Source organism: Gymnodraco acuticeps, unplaced genomic scaffold (assembly GCF_902827175.1).
Source record: "Gymnodraco acuticeps unplaced genomic scaffold, fGymAcu1.1, whole genome shotgun sequence".
Lineage (NCBI taxonomy): Eukaryota > Metazoa > Chordata > Actinopteri > Perciformes > Bathydraconidae > Gymnodraco > Gymnodraco acuticeps.
In genome coordinates, this window is record NW_022990908.1 from 492,501 (window position 1) to 512,479 (window position 19,979).

Sequence of the window (19,979 nt, forward strand, 5' to 3'; positions counted from 1 at the left end):
CTAAACACAACTTTAATAACCCATTATCTCTCAGCAGGAGGGAGCCTCATACCATGACTTAGTCCAGCAACAGTCCAATAGTGACTTCCACACACAGTCTTAGTGTGTGTGGAATGTAAAGTCAGTCAGAGAAAATAGTTTCTCATCACCCTCAAGATGTGGAAACTATTTGATGAGCTACACTCGTACTGCAGCTTTAAATGTTAATATACTGAAACTAAAATTGGTATATAAGTGGCCTTTTCTGTTGCTGATCTTAATAATAGTGCAGTCTAGACCTTCAATGCTTCCTGTATGCTTCAGTCTCTCAGTTACTGTCTGCAAAGCACAGGTGGGAGGAATAATATCATCAGCTGTGCAGCATGCATAGTTCCTCATATTGTAATGTTTGCTTTTGTGTGAGGAATTTGTCTCTGGAGTAAGCAGAGATGGTCTGAGCTTGCTCTCTAAACCTGGCAGAGCTGGCCTTATGTTGCTCAAGGTTGTAAATGCTTACAAATTAAGGATTTTTAAATATATTTATTTTCATTATTATCTTCCACGTTGCATGTGCTTCGGTTAATATTGAAGAAAGACAAAACAAGTTTAATGACATTTTAAGTAAAGATTTAAAAATCAAACACCAAAATATGGTTTTCCTGTTCATTAAAAAAAATCAAAGTGTGGACTTGTAGCTAAACAGGTGCCAGTTTACCTCATGGGCACTGTCCAGTTACCCTTGAGCAAACACTGATGGCACTGCTTGGAGTGTGGACAGTATGGCAGCCCCTTCACTCATTCATCTCTCCACTAACCTACTGAGGGATTCATTTAGGTATTTTAAAGAGAGATATATAACTTAAACTCATCACAATTAAACCACTGTCAGCAGTCTGAGCTGCATACTCTACTGAATATCTGAACCATCGTGGTCAAAAGATGCAGCTTGTGTGACCAGATGGTGACAGCAGTTTATGGCAGATCTTCCATCAGGATATTGCAGATTTCTGCTGGTGGACCAGCTAGATAAAATTGGCCATCATAGTTCAGCGAAACAGATGGCAGCCATCAGTAGCTGGTTTCAGCTGGATTCTGTGACCCTTGCTCTCCTGTTTCTGGTTCTGCATAAGCTGAGGGACACTCTGTGTTTGTATGTAGATTTGGGTTCTAGAGTCATCTATACAAATACAGCTTTCTTTAAATATAAGCAAGCCAGCCCCGTAGTAATGGGTTCAAACCCCACACGGACCACAAAGCCTATTTTCAGACTATGTGTGTACGTGTGTGTGTGTAGATTTCAGTCATTTCACTGTCAGAGACACCACACACTTTGTCTGCAGCTCTGAAACACAACACTGGGAGGTTTGGGTTGTAATCCCAGAGGAGAAACAGACTCAAAATATATATTTTAACTGTCAGTCACCTCACCAGGCCAGTGGGTATGTTTTTTTTTTGTGTGTTTTTGTGTGAGTTAGAGTATAAGCATGCAGTATAAGCATGCAGTAGCTATTACAACTCTCCATTAGAGCTTTAGTGTTTGGAGGGGAGAGTAGGCTGCCAGTCACTCATAGAAAACCTATGAACTACAATCGGTCTTTGGTTTTATGGGCACACACACACTTTGGTTTTCATTTGCTCAGGAGATATTTGAGGCCAAATTATGATGAAAGACTGCTGCTCAATCGTTTAGTGGTCAAACACATTCCTTTTTCTCCCGCTGTTATTTTTATGCCTTTTCCTTGTTCCTTTGCTATTTCCATGTTTGCTCTTGCCTTCTCAAATATGTTTAATACATTGACCTGCTATTTTTGCAAGTCCACTTCTATCACCAGAGGCCTAAAGTGTCCTAGTTTATACAATAGCATTATGTTAGGTAATCTCAAAATGTATGAATAAACTTAAGCTGTGTCTCTTTCTGTTCTGTGTCTCATGTTTCTTACAGGGAAATATTACACAAAAGTGTCCCACTGAGCTTGATAATTCAGAACCTACGCTTGCAGGTGAGTACATGCTTGTGTTTTGCTGCCATCTGGTGGTATGAAGTGTATTGAAAGAGTTCTCTTTCTTATCTGTAACGTCCCATTTAACCTGTAGTTCAGTTGGACATTACCTCATAACTGAATTAGCTGGTAAAAATGATTCAGAAGCAAATTTATGAATCCAATCCAACCATCCAAATATTTTAAAATAACAGTAAAACTACTTTAAGCAGTCTAGGTAAAACAGCAATTATATTTTGTATTAAACCAAATATTATACATTCAGCACACAATTGTTTAAATGTGTGTTTCAATTTGCAAAAAGAAAAACACAAAACCTCATATATAAAGAGAATCTTTAGCCAAACATTAAATTATCTTCAGAAACGTAAGTATTTATCAAACAGTGTGTTTCAGCATATTTTTTTAAATGTCAAGTCTTTTTTTGTTGTTGTTGTGTGTGCAGAGTTAAGGGAGCTTAAAGGAGCTATACAATCGGACTTGGAGCTGTACCCTTCTTCGCTTTCTGCTTCACAACCAGCTTCTACTCTCCCTTTGAAGAAATTGAAAAACAAGTTCAGGTTAGTAGGTTATGCTGTTACAACCTCTAGAAAGGATCTCATTTTAATGAAGAGAGCAATGACACAATGTTTGCACAATGTTGCTTTTGAATTCAAACATTTGATTTACTTTACTTCTTCCTCTCCCTTAGTCTACCATCAAGGGTTTCTATTGAGGGTGTGCAAGAATTGAGCCCCACCACAGCCCTAAAGCCACATCCACCTCCTCCTCTGAGTCATACTACACCCAGGCCTCCATCAGGCGCCCGTCCCAGCAAGACCTCATCATCAGTTAAAGTGATGAATAGCTCTTCACTGACTAGGACTCATGGACAGCATATAATCACATCCGCCTTCACTGGAGCTAGGAAAGCACAAACATCTATCTATAGGATCTCAACTTCTAGGCATGCAAACCTCCCTACTTCACTTCCAGGGTCTACCAGGGACCAGATGGTATTAAAAACCCTACAAGACTGCAGTCTTTATCCAGAGCAAAATGGTGCCAGTCCCCATTGCAGGACCCTAACTTCTAGTCCTAGTTTTCCAAGAAATTCATCCAATGCCAATATTCACAGGCCAAGCAGAAAGAGTGATCTGTCGCCCCAGACTGAGAGAAAAAGCAGCCCTGCCTTGAGGTCCAGAAACCTCAATAGTGTCCCCTCTTTCCGTCAATGTGAGGCAGGAAGTTACAGCAGCAATACTGAACATTGTGTGTCAACGACTGGGAAACCAAAGACCAAAAAGGGGCAACAGAATAGTACCTGTGGAGGTAGTTTACTGTCAGTGCAGATGGAGGATGACATTAAGAAGTTCTCTTCTGAGAGTTTTCAGTCTGAAACTGAGCTCCCCTACACAAATGGACATAATGAACAGAAACAATGGAATTGATATAAATACAAATGGTCATCTTGGGAAGGACATCACACAACAGCAAAACCCTGTAGCCACAAGCGTTCACCCAGCAGCTATACGGAAAAATAGACAGTTCTTTCCTGCCCCTAAAATACCACTTGAGGGCGACACAAGTCAGTCACAAAGGGTCCACAAGTTTGACCAGCCAGTCCCTCCAAAAAGTGTCTCAACGTAAAGATGGTCGAGGAATCTTGCATCTGTTTCAGGAAAAATGCAAGGGAGGTTGTTTTTTGTGATATTGCAAACTTTTAGAAAACTGTCTAGTCTGGGCAATTCCTACACAGTGTTACGACATCAGACTCAATTATATTTGGTAGCATGATTACTTGAAATTGTTTCACTCTTCAATATTTCACAGTTTTGTCTGCATCCTTTAAAATAAACATGAACTCTAAATTATGTATGAATAAGGAATTACGAGTGCTTAAACTTTTTTTTAAGTGATTGATTGAGAAAATGTGTTTTGTAGATGTAGTGTGTTAGGGTTAGGTTCTGCTTTAATGATAAACTAAAATAACACAAAGTATCATTTTTAGAATGACTGAGAGATGTTTAAAATGGACATAATGACTGAAATCTAATTTTCTCTGTGGTTCATGGAGCCATTTGCTGTTTTAAAGCTCTAATTTAATCCAATGAACTCTGTTTATGAAATGCACAAAGTACTGGCGCTATGAGTGTAATCATGTGGATAATATGCAGGCCAAACATTTCAACGATTTGCAGGATTTTAATGCCATTATAAAAAACACTTGAGGAAGTGTGTTTACCTTTCTGAAGCTGCTGGTGTCTCTGCTGCCTCATGAGGGCAGAGTTACAACGATATGTCCAATGTGTTAGGATCAGGATTATGAACAGCAGCCTAGATCTACAATAATAAAAAGTTGATTTGTGTTAAGGTGAGCATACTGTAATTTTACCGTGGCATAGTTAAAATAAATTCCACCAATGGAATGACATCATACATTTCCTGTCTCCTGAGTGGGCGTGGTCCTATTTGTTTTATTTAACTTTAGTTTTCATCAAATGTGTGTAAATTAATCATATTGTCAAAATATGATTTAGCCTATCAAAATATAATAGGCCATTTTGGATTTCTGAAACTGGATAGTAGTGTTTTAACGTCAGGTTTTAACAAGGGAGACGGCCATCAATGTGAGTGTGTGACTTTGTAGAGGACTCGAGAGACTTTTTCAGAAACAATAACATAATAACTGTGTTTCGTCTTAGCGTTTCATCAATGACAGCATTGGTCTAAAGAGATAAAAAGAAAGAATATAGCTTTACATTCCGATGTTGTGCCGTGAACTACGGCACAACACCAGATTACCCGACACGCGCTTCGGTTGGCACAGCACGTGACATTACTGCCATTTGCTGCTAAAAGCACATGGCGGATTCTCCTGGTGGTGATTTCTGCGGTAACTGAGGATCATCGACCTTCAGTGAGGTATGTGAAAACGTTATGCTGTTTTTGAGTGTTTATCTTTGTCATACTTGTGAATACAGAGCATCTTTCAGCCCGAGATGTATACAAAAAACAGTGAGTGCACCTGATAATGAGACATGATGGAGGGTGACTGACAATATTACTATATACTAAGTTATCAAACCTAGGCATTAGCTTACGTTAAAACTTAGTAAAACACTGTAAATTGGCTGTTTTTATAAGTTGTATTACAAAATTCGCTTAATAAGAGACTTTTAAACATTAAGATGCCCGACTGCACACCACGTGGTTAGCATGCTGACATTAGTATTTAGCTAAAACCTTGCTAGCAATGCTGTAGACCAGCGACATTTACATCGTTTAACTATCCATTTACGAAACAAGACTGAACTGGTAACAGGGTACTAAATAAGTAACTATATTATAATTGAAAGAATATCTTCATGTATAGTAGGCCTACTATGGTAGGTGAAGCTGGACTGAGAAGATGGTACATTTTAACTGACCTTTTTTTCTATGTACATCTTTACACGGGTACTTTTTGTTGAGTTTGGAGCTGTTTATGTTGCAATACAGTAATTAATTAAATTAGTATAAACCGTTTCAACAACCTATAGGCTACAGTCGATGGATATAAGTATTTAAGGAGTATAGGAACTGTGATTTACCATGTGGTGTAGAGACTATTTATTGATTTAAAGAAAAATAAAAACATGCTTCATTGTTATATACAGGGTTCTTACGGTCATTAAAAACTTGGAAAAGTCATGGAAATTCAAAATGCTAATTCCAGGTCCTGGACAAGTTATGGAAAACAATATTTATCTAATCGCCGAAATAGTAATACTATAATGATAATAAATACTATAGTAATGAAACGTAAAATGGCATTTAACTGTTGAGGTATTTTTCTGGTGAGAGATTTTAGTTGCTTTAGCCTGTATAAGCTAATAAGCCTACTATTTGATTTGTTTTAGATAAGCACAACATGTTTCAGACCTTATTTTCCTGTTCCATGTTAAAATAAACAATTTTCAGTGGTACCGCTGAGAGTAATTTTTTGGTCATGGAAAATTAGGTAAAGGTCATGGAGAAGTCATTGAAAATCATTGGTGAAAAAGTGTATGTATATTATCAAGATATTAAATAAACTATACCTTGCAATATTTGTTTTACCCAGCACACTTTCAAGTAGCAGTACTTTTACTTGAGGGGAGCAAATCCTAATCTTCTTTCCTTCCCTGTAAATAAAGTATCCTCCTGTGTTTAAGATGGATGCAATACTCAACACACTTAAGCAGTTCAGACTGGAGTCTTACTGCAACCAGTTGGTCCAGTTGGGCGTGAAGGAAACAAGAGATTTCCTGGACAGTGTTACAGATGAAGATCTGGACAACATGGGTGAGATGAACTTCAACTTGAAATCCAAGACTGTCAAACATACAGCTGACACTCGGTAGAAAAAACAGTTGCATCTAGTATTTCTAAGCCTGGAGATGTAATTCAATTGCATTTTCATTCAAAGTTGTATCTGATTTAAGCATTCATTCAAGTAAAAACAAGTCATTTTAAGTTAAATGTTGTTATAAAAATGATATACTTAATTAATCCGGTAACTTTTTCACAGGTTTGAGTCATGTTGAGAAGAACCGCTTTTCAGCAATGAAAACCTCCATTCAAAGAGCCAAGGAGCACCAGGTTCAAACTGGGACGCCTGTACAAAAATCCATGGAGTCGTTCTATCTGAAGTACACATTCCCCAAATGTCGTAAACCAAAAACAATTAAAGGTAAGAGGAACACATTTCTGATCATAAGATGCACTAAAGCCATCCGCTGACTTTTTGATCACGGAGTTGGCTGTTTTATTTTAGAAATGAAATGTGATCATTGCACAGACATATTGAGAGCTTCACACAGTGGATATTTTGATCTAACAGATATGGATCCAGCCAAAACCACAGTTGAGGATCTGATGATGAGGATTTGCCATCTTGAAAGTGTTGGTAAATCCGAAGGAGTCTGTCTCTACACCATCGATGGGATGCCCTTGACAGATGACCCCTTCTTCAACACATGTTAGTAAACCTGAACAACTTTTTACAATACATGTAGCTGGTTGATAACGTTTATGTTTGGCAAGATTTTAGTTTTTTAGCATTACTGATACAGTTCTGTGTTTAATCTACATAAGTCCTGAATACATCTGTAATGTTGAACCTTGACTCTGCAATTAGTTTTGGTTTTCCAGCACACATCTTTACTTTTTTGGTGTTTTGGCATGCCACTGTTTTCAGAGGAAAAGCTGTAAAAGAACAGTTGTACATTTCACAGCTCATTCCAACTAACATAATGAAACATAAACAAATTGAAGAGACCAAAAACAGCGCTTATGAGTGTGTGCTTGACTTATATCAATTCCGCAGCCTGTTACTTCACTCTTCAGCTGGGATCTGAGCTGCTGCTTCACATCAGAGCTTCTTTTCTCCATAAGACGGATCAGCTCAGTGAACGTCTTCTCACTGTCCTCAACTGCTTTATCAGCAGAGCCTTTGATGGCCTCCACCTCCTGCTGAAGCAGCTTCACCTCCTTCTCTCTGTCCTGGATTCTCTGCTGGATGTTTTGTCGACTCCCCTCCAGCTCTCTCTGCCTCTCAGTCCTCTCTGCTGTAGCTGACACCGTGTCATGGCCTTTATGTTCGTCCACAGAGCAGAGATAACAGATACACTGCTGATCAGTGCTGCGGCAGAACATCTTCATCACCTCGTCGTGACGAGAGCAGATGCTCTCCTGGAGCTTCTTGGAGGGCTCCACCAGCTTGAATGTTTTCAATGGAGCTACATCATAATGAGGCTGGAGGTGTTTGTCACAATAAGAGGCCAAACACATAAGGCAGGACTTACAGGCTCTCAGTTTTCTCCCTGTGCAGACATCACAGGCCACATCTTCAGCTCCAGCAGAGCAGTGATCATAGAACATTATACAGAAACAACTTCACCATGTCAGTTGTTTTTTCATCCCAAGGGTCCTTGAAAGACAGACATATTGAAAATGGAGCTGTGATGTATGCCATGTTTACACCAAAGGACAACCTGAAACAGTTTCCTCTAACACCAAAGCGAGAGGTTGTTGAAACCTATGGAAGCAATATGGTTCGATGCCACATCATGCTCAAGGTGCGTGTAAACTTAATTGGTGATTATAATCAACTATTGATTAAATAAACACTGATATAGTATTTGTCATAATTATTGTACAGGCTGATCATGTTTGATTTATAGCTTTGCTTTAAAAATAAAACTCACTGACCATATTATACACCCATTCTTTTAATAACATTTACAGAATTTATACTTGAACGTTTTTTTACATATGTTTATCTACACAGCCCTTTCAATATTAATTCAAGAACCTGTATGTATTTTGAAACCTACTTAACCTACAGTTTAAATACTTTGGAATTCGTTTAAGTTTAATGCAAAATTGCAATGAATATTTTATGGGGAAAAACCAAGTCTGTTGTTAATAATTTGTACTTTCATACAGGGAGACTTTGAGTTGAAGGTGAAGTTGGCAAGTGACACAATAACAAATCTGATACTCAAGCTGGCAAATAAAAGTGGAATCCCAGCACATGTTCTTCATTACAAGTAACTAACTAATCATCACACCAATGCTGATTTTATGGCTTAAATATCAAGTGATTATTCTTTGTCAACAGTCAGATTTAATGTCTCTCCTGTACAGAGGTCGACGTGGTGGTGACACTCTGGAGAGTTGTGGGATCTCTGAAGGGTCAACCGTTAACTTCTCTTTGTCCTCATTTCCTGACGAGACTTCATACGACGAGACGTTCTTCATTTATGATTTTTTGCCTTCAATCCCACAAACCCAGAAAGGAATCAGTGTGTTCTTGTCTTCAGTGTATGCTGTTGTAAGTTTCATTTCACGATACACACTCCATCTGGTGCATGTTCTTGTTAATGTTATCTGATGTCCTTATCAAATAAAATTAACTAGCTAACACTAGCATGAAAAATTCACAAATGACTACAAAAGGTAATTAAAGTCCAATCTAGCAATAAAGCCGTGAATTTAACATTTTATTTTTCCTTTTTAGAAACATAATTATAAGACGAAGCAACTGCAGAAACTGATTGCCTACATACGGAAACTGACTGGATGTCACCCTCTCGCCCAAAGTCTGCATCAGTTGTTCTGCAGGAATGAAAGACTAACCAGGAACCAGAAGGTAAACAATATCAGTGATTTAAAACACATTGGTTTTTGAAAAGACATTTCCTATTGGAACATTTTTCTACAAAAAACAAAGTCTGTTTACTTTCATTATAGCAGGTGTCATTTAAATAATCTGCATTGTTTAAGAAAATATGTTTTCCTGTAATTAGCTCACAGACATTTTTACCATTGTCAATTTGTTCAGACATACTTGTTCCTCTGTTTTAGATTGCAGTGGTAGAAGGCTTGTACCTCCTCTTCAGAGAGCTACTTCCTCAGCGTGGAAGACCACAAGGAGAGAATCTCATTAAGGACCTGGATGTCTTTGAGAACTCTCTGTACTGCTGGGCACATCTCCTATCAGAAGCAAAGGTATGAGGGTAGTGAGGCTTGACCAATATGGCTCCTGGGGTTAAATAATATATTATTTTTAATGAAATCTGTCCACAAGTGCCAGTCTTTTTGTGTGGTAATAAATATTTCATCTTTTTCTGAGAGTTGCCATTCATATTGATGAAATGCAAGGATGTATTTTCCGATTTGATGGTTGAAAACTTAAGTAATTGTCACCTTGCCTTATTTTGACAGAAACAATCAGGATACCCTGAGAACTTTGCACCAATCACTCTGACGTCTGAAGATGGCAGCCGCTTCTCTGAACCAGTCAGAGTACCTGGAGTACCCGGAGCCTACGAACGATCTTATGTTCGGCAGAAAATCCAAGGTAAAACTGAATCGTCGTAAACATTCTCATACATAATATTTGTTAACAAGATGCCCATCATATATGTATAAAATAGAGCAGAACTTAAATACAAAAATACACAAAGCAACTCTGTCCGTTACTGATCCCGTCCCCTGTTTTACTTTTTGACAACATTCAGCATTACTATATCCAAACTGCTATTGTTTTACAGAAAATGGTAAATGGCAACATTTTGCAGGCCCTTCTGAATCCTGAAACAAGCTGTGAAGAAAGCCCCCAATGAGTTGATTAAATGAAAAGCTATTCGAACTTAATGCAGTTGGAGCCTAACATCATACCTTCTAAGGGTGACTTGTTTTTAACATGGCATGGACATACAAAATATAAAGAACATTCAGCATTGGCATTTATACAAACTAACGCATTTGTCAAATAAATGTGTTTGTTTTATTGGCAAATGGTGCTACCAGCTACAATTCCTTTTCTATCCTTTTCTTTAGATGGAGAGCAAATTCCTAATTGCACTGAAAAGGTTTTGCAAAAGAAGTCGGTGAAGAGAGCCTTTGACATTGAGAGAGTTCTGCTCAGTCTGCCTCCATCCATCAGAACCTACCCTCTTTGGATTCACCCTGACAAGACGGCTGGACCGAAGTATGGATCATCAGTTACTCTGTACACCTTCTTTCATATTGACTTCTGTTTTTTTGAAAAACGCCTTGTTTTTACTAACCTGTACAATTTAAATGAAAGCTTTAAGATCAACAATGAGAAGACTTTTGGAAGTATGGTGGAAGAATTAAAATCTCCCGACCATCAATACCTCAATGTGACCCCACCTCTGCGTTTGAAGGATCTAGGACTGTGTGAAGGACGCCTTGTTCTACTGAGTGAAGGTACTCAATCACAATGTGCATTGGTCATTTCTGACTGCACATATACTGTATGTTTTTAAATGGTAATTTCACCAAAAATATTTTGTATTAACTTACAGCAACAATTCACATTAATCAACATTTCAATTTTATCTTTAATTTAAACTACATACATCAGTGTTTCCCCTATATACAAATAGCAAACACATATTTGTTGATTGTTTATGTGGATTTGTAGTATTTGTGTTACTGTATGTTCAATAAAGGTGGATTTTGCTAAATCTTGAGACATTGCCACTGTATGTAGTCTAGGCACATATTGGCGGGGCGCACTTCGCACGCGCACACACACAAACTTCCACGCTCTCTGCGATCACATTTTGCCTTAGCACCGCTGCTATGACTCCATCCTAGGGGAAACACTACATAAATTACAAAAGTAGACAAAATGTCTGACAGCAGCAGTTACTTTAAATGTACTTACTGTTGTGCCCCTTTATGTTTTGTTTGTTTGTTTTGGACACTGGATGGCATAATGGGGAACAGGGTATTTAAGTGACCTCACCGGCTACTCACACAGTTTTTGGTTTAAATAAATGGTATTGCATGCTAGGGATGGGAACGATTATTCAGGTATTCGAATATGAGTTATGAATATTTTTATTTATTTTTTATTTTGGGAGTGATGCCTAAGTTCATTACATATTATCAAATTGAATAATTCAATGTATATATATACGACAGTGCCATAGCTAAATGTGTTAGTTGACGTCTAAAGGTGTGTTTTGCTCCGCTCACCGGTCCCTTACGGCCCGTCCACACTACAGCTTCGACAGCTTCAAAAACGGTTTCCAACGCGTCTGCCCATTCACTTTGAATGGGGTGACGTCACGTTGCCTCGCTTTTCGCCGAACAGCATTGTGGGTAGCATAGTGGTCCGTCTCCGGACGCCGGAGTAGCCAGCGCCAGCCAATCAAATCCCGTTTCTGAAAATCTGACAGCTCAAGCCCTAGCCAATCAAACCGCATCTAAGCTGGGAGAGATATCCCGCCGTTCATTTCTATATTTCAAAACAAGATGGAGGAGAAACTAATTATCGCCGTAGCAAATCACCCGGTTTTGTATGACCAGACCCTCTTCACCTACCGGGATACAAACCGGAAGAACCAGGCATGGAGGGAGGTGGCAGAGACAGTGGGTGAAACTGGTAGGTTTTCGCCTGTTTGGGGAGTTTATATATATATATATATATATATATATATTGCTCGCATAAAATCCCCGGGGTTTTTTGCTTTGTATGTCGGGGGCGGGAGATTCATGTGATTGGTTGTTGGTCGCGTTGCTCGAATAAAATCCCCAAGCTTCAGACACGCCCAGCTCCAAGCTTTTTTTTTAAGCTGTAGTGTGGACGCTCCGTCACAGCGGGCAGAGCTGCAGGTGCTGATCTCTCTCTCTCTCTCGTGTCCGGTTATACTTCACTCGTGTTTATGTCCAAATCCATCAGATCTAGCTAGTTCTAGCCAATGATATGGCTGCTGCCCCTCCCTACAGGCAGATCACGCAGACTCAAACCTCATCTTAGGCCCAAATGTGGCGCAAATGGGCTCCGCAGCCGCTGCGAGGTTCCGGCGCTAACAGTTCATGAGCGTGCTCCCCCGCCCCCTGTCAACACTCGCGACACATGAGTGGCCAGCCTAAACAACAATAAGCGCTGCTTGGCAACCGTGTGTGGCGGCAAAGTACATAGACATTTTGACTGGAGAGATTTAGTTTTGCCGGTATTCAACATATGTTACCAGTCATAGTCCGGTAATTATTTACACTCTAAGAAGAGTCCTACACAACAGACATGGCGTCAAAAAGGAGTAATGTGTGGAAATATTTCGACCAGGTTTGTGAGTGCGGGGTAGAGGTCAAACTATGCCAAATTAAACTTATATATATGCTATACCTTGCTATACCCGCAACTTCCGTTCCAGCTGAGAGGGTCTTCTCTACAGCTGGGCTGATTGTGAATTGCCTCCACACATGAAAGCTGTAGGCCTATAGCTGTCGAACTGTGATCACCAGATCAATACATTTGACAAATTCGACTTGGTTTCTACACTTATTTGAACATGTATGTATTTCCAAAAATTATTGAAAAAATTAAAAATTAAAATTCTGAAACATTTTTTTGAAAATATTTTTTATACCCAATTTTTTTTTTATAGGATATGTACATTTCGGTTAACCGTTTTTTGGGGGGTCGAATATTCGAATATACATTTGCTTTCAAATTCCCATGCCTATTGCAAGCAATAACTGGTCATTGGAGAGCGCACGCGTCTAACTAGAAATCACAGTTTAGCAATCTCTGTGATATTGAGTGTCAACAGTCATCACACAAAACATAATCATTAAAAATATGGTGCATTATTTGTAAACATAAGGCCGTGCAGAAACAAATGTATTCTTGACCATTCTGAAAGGGACTTCCCTAGTTAATTTTTAGGATGCTTTCTAATGAACATTGTTTTATTTCCTCTCTTTGTCAGACAACATTGGCGTGAGTGTGAATGTGGGCAAAGCTTGCCCTGCAACTATCAACGTTCTTGATTGTTTGGTTGGCAAATGCACAACACTGGATGTGAATGTGCTGGCAGCCAGGTAAGCACCTGTTACTCTGTATTCACCTTTCCCAGGCTCCAGGAAGCACTCCAAAATAATATTTTTTTCTTTATGGCTGGAATTGGATGAATTGGGAACCTAAATTCTTGTGTTGGTTGACTTTTAAGGGATGGTTGGATAGACAGACACAACCAATAAAGAGACATTCAGTGAATTACAATTTATAAGTTGGGTCCATATTTTTGGTAAATAACAGCATGAGCATGACATTTGTTGACATTGAACACAGGACTGGTGACCATGGTGATGGTCGGACATTTGTCACAACCAGGACTCCAAAAGAGGCTATACTGGTAACTTTGTCTGTCTCTCCTTTGAATGTTTCTTTTAAAGATGTGGGACTGACAGGGCTGTACACATTCACAATATGATTTTCTTGACTTGAATGTTCATTAGGTGCTGATAGACACAAGCTCCTCCATGGAGGAAGAGTGCTATGCAAGTGCAGAAATACAGAAGATCCACGCTGTGAAAGAGCTCTTTGACAACTTCGCTACGAGGACCATGGCTTATGATTTTTGTCACATCATCGGTCTTGTGAAGTTCGACTCCCTGGTGAAAATTCTTCACACATTCACAGAAAATCTGGAGACGTTCAAGGTAAAGTCAGTGTATCCGTCTTTAATTTAAGAACAGTTTGTCGGATTGTAAAGCAGTGATAAACCTCTTTTTCCCCATTTGTAGGAACACATGCGCAACATTGAAGCAAGTGGATGCACTCTGCTGTACGACGCTCTGCGACGGGGGGCGTCTGAGCTGGAAGAGGTCAAGACGAGGTTTCCAGATTGTAGACTCCGCATCATGTGTCTTACTGATGGAAATGATTCTGGGTAAACTACTTCCTCGAATCATGCCATAGTATCATGTTCATACTTATCTGTTGGTGCATATATTGAATCTCATACTGTGAGCAAGTTATACTGTCAATGACACATCACAGATTGTGATATTTCTAATCGAGCAAACGTCCTAATCTCAATTCATTCTTACTTTCCATAGATCCTGCATCGAGCCAGATGCAGTTACAGCCAAACTGCTGAAATCTAACATCGTTGTTGACTCAATCCTTCTTGGAAATGTGGAAAATAACATGCTGCATGGAATCAGCAATGCAACAGGTAAGGCCTCTTTTGAAAGACAGTTATGTAAATAAGATCCCTGTGATGAATATAGCATTTCTTTTTTTTTAAATAAATGCATATTTACTGCTTTACAGCCAGACATAAACTGACATTTAAGAATTTGTGTCTGTGTTTTACAAGGCAAAATTACTAGGGCCGGGACTCGATTAAAAAAATTAATCTAATTAATTAGGGGCTTTGTAATTAATTAATCGAAATTAATCGCATTTTTAATCACATATAAATATTTGACCTGAGAACAGTGAGAAGCAATTTTTTTCACATGGATTTTAGTATACCATTAGGCGCATTCACACCGCAGTACTTTTCCCACAAAGGTTCATGAGAACTTAGTTCATGAGAACTCTTTGAACCTGGGGGAGGATTAGGCAAATGAAGCCGCTGACGTCACTTCTTCTTCTTCTGCTTTGGGTTTACTGGCAGGCCGCAAACCACTTCACGGCGTATACTGCCGCCCAAAGTCCCCGGCCGGAAGTCCCTGGAGTTGGGGACTGGCTTCAGTAGAAGCTGCTGGGAGTCCCAGCAGCTTCTACTGAAGCCTTCCGAGTAAATCGCCAGAACGCCGACACCTCCTCATCTCCACCGCTCCCATGTTTTATTTTGTGTTGCCATAAATTAGTCTCTCTGCGTTTCTGCGCTGGGCTAATGCTAATAATGCTAATGCGAGGATAATAAAATTCACAAAACTTTTTGGGAGTTTTACGGGGCGTGGTTTGCAATCCGCCCAGCCAATCAGAAATACAGCTCTTTTCTCACAAGAGAGCCGCTCGAGAGCAGGGACTTTCGTGGGGGTAAAAAGGTTCTCATTAGGGCCGGGACTCGATTAAAAAAATTAATCTAATTAATTAGAGGCTTTGTAATTAATTAATCGAAATTAATCGCATTTTTTATCGCATATAAATATTTGACCTGAGAACAGTGAGAAGCAATTTTTTTCACATGGATTTTAGTATACCATTAGGCGCATTCCCACCGCAGTACTTTTCCCACAAAGGTTCATGAGAACTTAGTTCATGAGAACAAATGAAGCCGCTGACGTCACTTCTTCTTCTTCTGCTTTGGGTTTACTGGCAGGCCGCAAACCACTTCACGGCGTATACTGCCGCCCAAAGTCCCCGGCCGGAAGTCCCCGGAGTTAGGGACTGGCTTCAGTAGAAGCTGCTGGGAGTCCCAGCAGCTTCTACTGAAGCCTTCCGAGTAAATCGCCAGAACGCCGACACCTCCTCATCTCCACCGCTCCCATGTTTTATTTTGTGTTGCCATAAGTTAGTCTCTCTGCGTTTCTGCGCTGAGCTAATGCTAATGCTAATAATGCTAATGCGAGGATAATAAAATGGCGGCTTCACCAAACTTTTTGGGAGTTTTACGGGGCGTGGTTTGCAATCCGCCCAGCCAATCAGAAATATAGCTCTTTTCTCACAAGAGAGCCGTACGAAAGTCCCTGCTCTCTAGCAGCTCTCTGCTCTCTAGCAGGGACTTTCGTGGGGGTAAAAAGGTTCTCATGAACTAATTTTAGTACCGGCTCTTTTTGGTGTGAACCATAGACTGTATGGTGTGAACGCGATAAAAGAGGCTAACGTCCACGCTAGCTGCTATATGTTTTTGCATTGAGGTGATACTTGAGGCTTGATGTGCTGCGGTGATATGCGAATTCCTTTTTGCATAATTTGCACACAACCGTGCTCTTATCAACGCTTCCATCCGTCCGTTTTTTAAAACAACATTTCCCACTGTTGTTCACTGTGGTTTGTTGTTGTCTGAAGTCATGAACGTTAGTTGGTGCTCCAGTATAATCGGTACGCCTGAAACTCATCCAGTGAGAAACGTTCCGCGGTGCAAAAATAAGTGCGATTAAAATGCGTTAATTTTTGTGTAATTAATTAATCTTAATTAACGCGTTAAAGTCCCGGCCCTAAAAATTACCCTTCAGTGTTTTAGTAAGAAAACAAAAGCAGATCTTGTAACTCAGAAATCTGTTTTGAAGAACATGGATATGTACTCTAAATAGATCTCTATTCAGTCCCACCTCACTTCCCCATTGCCTCCAGGTGGTTGCTGTTTCAAACCAAAGACAACCAAAGACGGTCTGAAGCTCTTTGAGATTGAGACGGTTCTGTCATTGGAGCAGAGGAAACTCAAGGAAACACTTGACCCCTCTTCCATCAGCAAGGTTAGATATTATAGGTCGTAAAACATTACTTTTTCACACAGACATACTGTTTTGACTTGGTTTCTAAATGTACCTTTATTGGTTTATTTTATAGCATTGCCTGACACAATTCTTTGCTACTCGTGGGTATGACGAATGTCCAGAGACATCCTTGCCAAGTCAGATCAACAGCAAAGTGACAGCGACTCAGAGGTGAGGGATATACACATCAGTTTGACAGAGGCTGATAATTACCTGATTAAAAAAGGTTACTTTGCTATCCATCTTCTGATGACCAGCTGAGCATTCAAAGTAAATGTGCCACAGAACTGCCGTCTTTGTAAAATGTTACTGCATGATCTATGATTGAATACCGCATAATCATATTCCATTTTTAGTGCTCTCAAAAAGAAGATTAAGGAGTCCTGGAAGAAGACGCTTTTGGAGAAGGACAAGCGTGTGCTGGAGGAGCTGAAGAGCCTGCACTGTAACCCTCATCCCTTCTTCAGAGTCTTCCCATCAGAGTCAGACTTCAGTAAGTGGCTTCAAGGTTATGCATCTTTTTTTTCTGGGGCATATGTATTAGTTTTGTTATACAGGCTGTACAGTATAAGGAAATTAAACACAATAGACAGTAAATCTTCAGTTTTTTTATTCATGCTAATACATTCTTTTTTTAAATGGCAACAAGCTCGAAATGTGTTCTTATCTTCTCAGTGTTCTGGAGGATTCTCATGCAGGGCCCTCCTGACACACCGTATAAGAAAGGCGTGTTTGAGCTGTACTGCCAGTTTGGTCCTGACTACCCAGCCAAGCCTCCACTCGTCCGCTTTGTCACACCCGTATCCTGCAAACATGCAAATAACTGAACAATTATTAAATAAATGTGTTTGTCTTTTTAATAATATGCAGATAGATGGTAATCACGTATAAAGTAATGTTATCTGTGCGAAATGTACGTGTGTTTCTTAACATGATGACAGGTGTACCACTGCAATGTCAACAGTGTGGGTCGCATCTGCCACAACTTATTTGACCGCAACTACAACGCCCACATCACCATGAGAGAGATCCTAGAAGCTGTGTACGGACTGCTGATCAGCCCTGAGCCTGAGGACCCACTGGACAGGTGACATGCATATTTATGTTCTGTATGGTGGAAATGTTTAGCTTATTTAAGAAGTCCAAATGTTTGAGTAATTTATTTATTTATTTTTTATGGAAGAAGGGGCATTTTTTGTTGTCAGAATAGTCTCAGCACAAAACACATTTTTCCATAACGAACACAACAGCAGTTTGTCTATTATTCAGGATACAAACAATTGATATGAAGCCAGATAATAACTGGTGCAGCTGCCCTATTCTCATTCTGTGAGATGGAACAGGAAATCAGGGACAAGAAATGTAGGTTTACAAAAACATAACCGGTAAATTGAAAACCTTTTTTCTTTACAGTAGCTCTTTGAAAATATACTGCCATCAGAATGCTTTGTTTTTGTGGGAGTTTAGGTCAGAAAGGTGTTCATTAACTTTAAAATATCACGTATTTGACTCTGATGCTGAGTTTCTTTTTTACTTTTGAAGCATTTTGGCTGAAGAATTCCTGACGAGCCGGGAGACCTATCAACGAGAGGCTGAGAAACACACAGAGAAAACTGCAGGAAAGTCCCTGGATGACATGGACAAAGTAAATGGGCACCCACATATTTACAGTGGATACGTTTTTACATTTTGACCTTAACATGTTTTTTATTTGTTCACTTTTTATTAAAAGAACCTGGTGGAGCCTGTTCCACAGTTCATACCCCGACATCTGATCTGTCCACTCACCAAGAAGATGTTTGTTGATCCTGTGAAAACGGCGTATGGCACAGTGTATGAACGCAAGGCCATTGAGGAACATCTGAAGAGGTACGTTAATTTACTAGGAATGCTTTCCCTGTCTGGTAAATAACTGATGGCTGTTTAGGAAACAGCTAGAAATCACCTTCTATTTAAACTAGGGCTGTCAACCTTCAGACGTCAACGCTTGTAATTAATCCTGAAACCTTAACGCCTTAAAATTGTTTTTTTACTTTTGATTTATTTTGCAGACACCATTACGATCCGTTGGCGGGCCCAGGAAATGAGCTTGAAATGAACAACATCAGAGCCGACCAGGACATGAAGAAAAGGGTGATGGATCATCGCTCTCGGCAAATTAGGTTCTAGGTTACAATAGTGTACCTCAAGTCAAGTTCACATATAAAAGGAACCCAGTTACTTTCTTTTTATCGATAGTTCCTTTTTGGCGCTTTATTCATCCTGTTTATTGGGAAAGTTTGCATGTTATATCACTCCCTTCCTGACATCACTTTCCATATTGTTTTTATGCGTGTTTGGGGTTAACTTTTGATTGTACAATGTCCTTTTTTCACAGTTTTATTACTAAACTTTGTTGTCAATAAAAAGCATGTTATAGAGTATATTTAATTCAGTTCATTGCATTTGTCTTACTATTGATAGAAGAATAATCAAGTTGTCATCGTGCATTTAAAAGCTTTGAAAAAATGTATTATTGTCTGAATTTGGCTGAATTTTGAGCCTTCTGTTTGACATGCCTTCCATAGACAATCGCCACCTCCTTGAGGACATCACCCAACAACAAAACCTTGTAGCCATAGGCATCTATACGGAAAACAAACAGTTCATTACTGCCCCCAATATACCACTTGAGGGCGCCACAAGTCAGACACAGTGTTCAAGAGACACAGACAGCTGGATATAATCAACAAGTTTTTCCATGCAGTCCCTCCAACAAGGGTGTCAAGTACGTAAAGCTGTTCTGTGAAAGTTATATATCTGAATATATTTACACAGTAGTAAGACATCAGACTCACAATTATATTTGGTAGCATGATTCCTTGTCGGTTGCATACATTGATTTACTTTTCACAGTAGTGTCTGCATCCATACAAATAAACTCAGTTATTGACAACAAGGAAAACGGGTGCTTAAATCTTTTTATTTGTTTATGTGTAACAAACTATGCTGTCCTGCTTTTATGATAAACGCAAATAATTCAACTACAAGGTTAATAAGTTACAATTACTGAGGGATGTTTGAACTGCACATTAGACTGGACTCTACAAAATGATCTCTATTGTTTGTATAAAGACTCACCTAATGATGGCTCTATTCCATTAATCTACGTTTCACAGCACCATTGGCTGTATGCAAGCACTAAATGAATATATTATATAACACTGAATAGGATTTCTGATGCAAGTACTGGCTCTTATCTCTCCATAAATATACATTTGTTTTGATCTTAAATCA

General features: G+C 39.4%; 2 protein-coding genes across 2 annotated transcripts in view; both read left to right on the top strand.

Annotated features, from left to right (window-relative positions):
- ccdc24 (coiled-coil domain containing 24) overlaps window positions 1-3,791 on the top strand; it is a 17,037-nt gene extending 13,246 nt beyond the window's left edge. The window contains exons 7-9 of the mRNA XM_034233835.1: window positions 1,922-1,979; window positions 2,425-2,539; window positions 2,671-3,791. Coding sequence (XP_034089726.1) covers window positions 1,922-1,979; window positions 2,425-2,539; window positions 2,671-3,409 — 912 coding nt within the window. The 3' untranslated portion in view covers window positions 3,410-3,791. The remainder of the gene's footprint in view (window positions 1-1,921; window positions 1,980-2,424; window positions 2,540-2,670) is intronic.
- Window positions 3,792-4,685: 894 nt separating this feature from the next.
- Window positions 4,686-19,647, top strand: LOC117557864. Its single transcript, XM_034233839.1, has 25 exons — window positions 4,686-4,883; window positions 6,155-6,284; window positions 6,511-6,672; window positions 6,823-6,960; window positions 7,908-8,059; window positions 8,430-8,533; window positions 8,631-8,817; window positions 9,004-9,135; window positions 9,351-9,494; window positions 9,711-9,846; window positions 10,329-10,479; window positions 10,579-10,721; window positions 13,238-13,349; window positions 13,600-13,663; window positions 13,767-13,970; window positions 14,055-14,200; window positions 14,370-14,488; window positions 16,561-16,682; window positions 16,777-16,874; window positions 17,060-17,196; window positions 17,379-17,503; window positions 17,645-17,790; window positions 18,246-18,348; window positions 18,436-18,572; window positions 18,755-19,647. The coding sequence occupies exons 2-25, from the start codon at window positions 6,155-6,157 to the stop codon at window positions 18,870-18,872; spliced, it is 3,210 nt and encodes a 1,069-aa protein (XP_034089730.1). The 5' UTR covers window positions 4,686-4,883; the 3' UTR covers window positions 18,873-19,647.
- Window positions 19,648-19,979: the final 332 nt, after the last annotated feature.

Excerpts from the sequence above, each read along its gene's own strand:
- LOC117557864 (XM_034233839.1), top strand. The coding sequence starts at position 6,155 with ATGGATGCAATACTCAACACACTTAAGCAGTTCAGACTGGAGTCTTAC. Across the intron at positions 13,350-13,599 it reads GTGAATGTGCTGGCAGCCAG|GACTGGTGACCATGGTGATG; the intron begins GTAAGCACCTGT and ends CATTGAACACAG. Across the intron at positions 17,504-17,644 it reads TCGTCCGCTTTGTCACACCC|GTGTACCACTGCAATGTCAA; the intron begins GTATCCTGCAAA and ends ACATGATGACAG.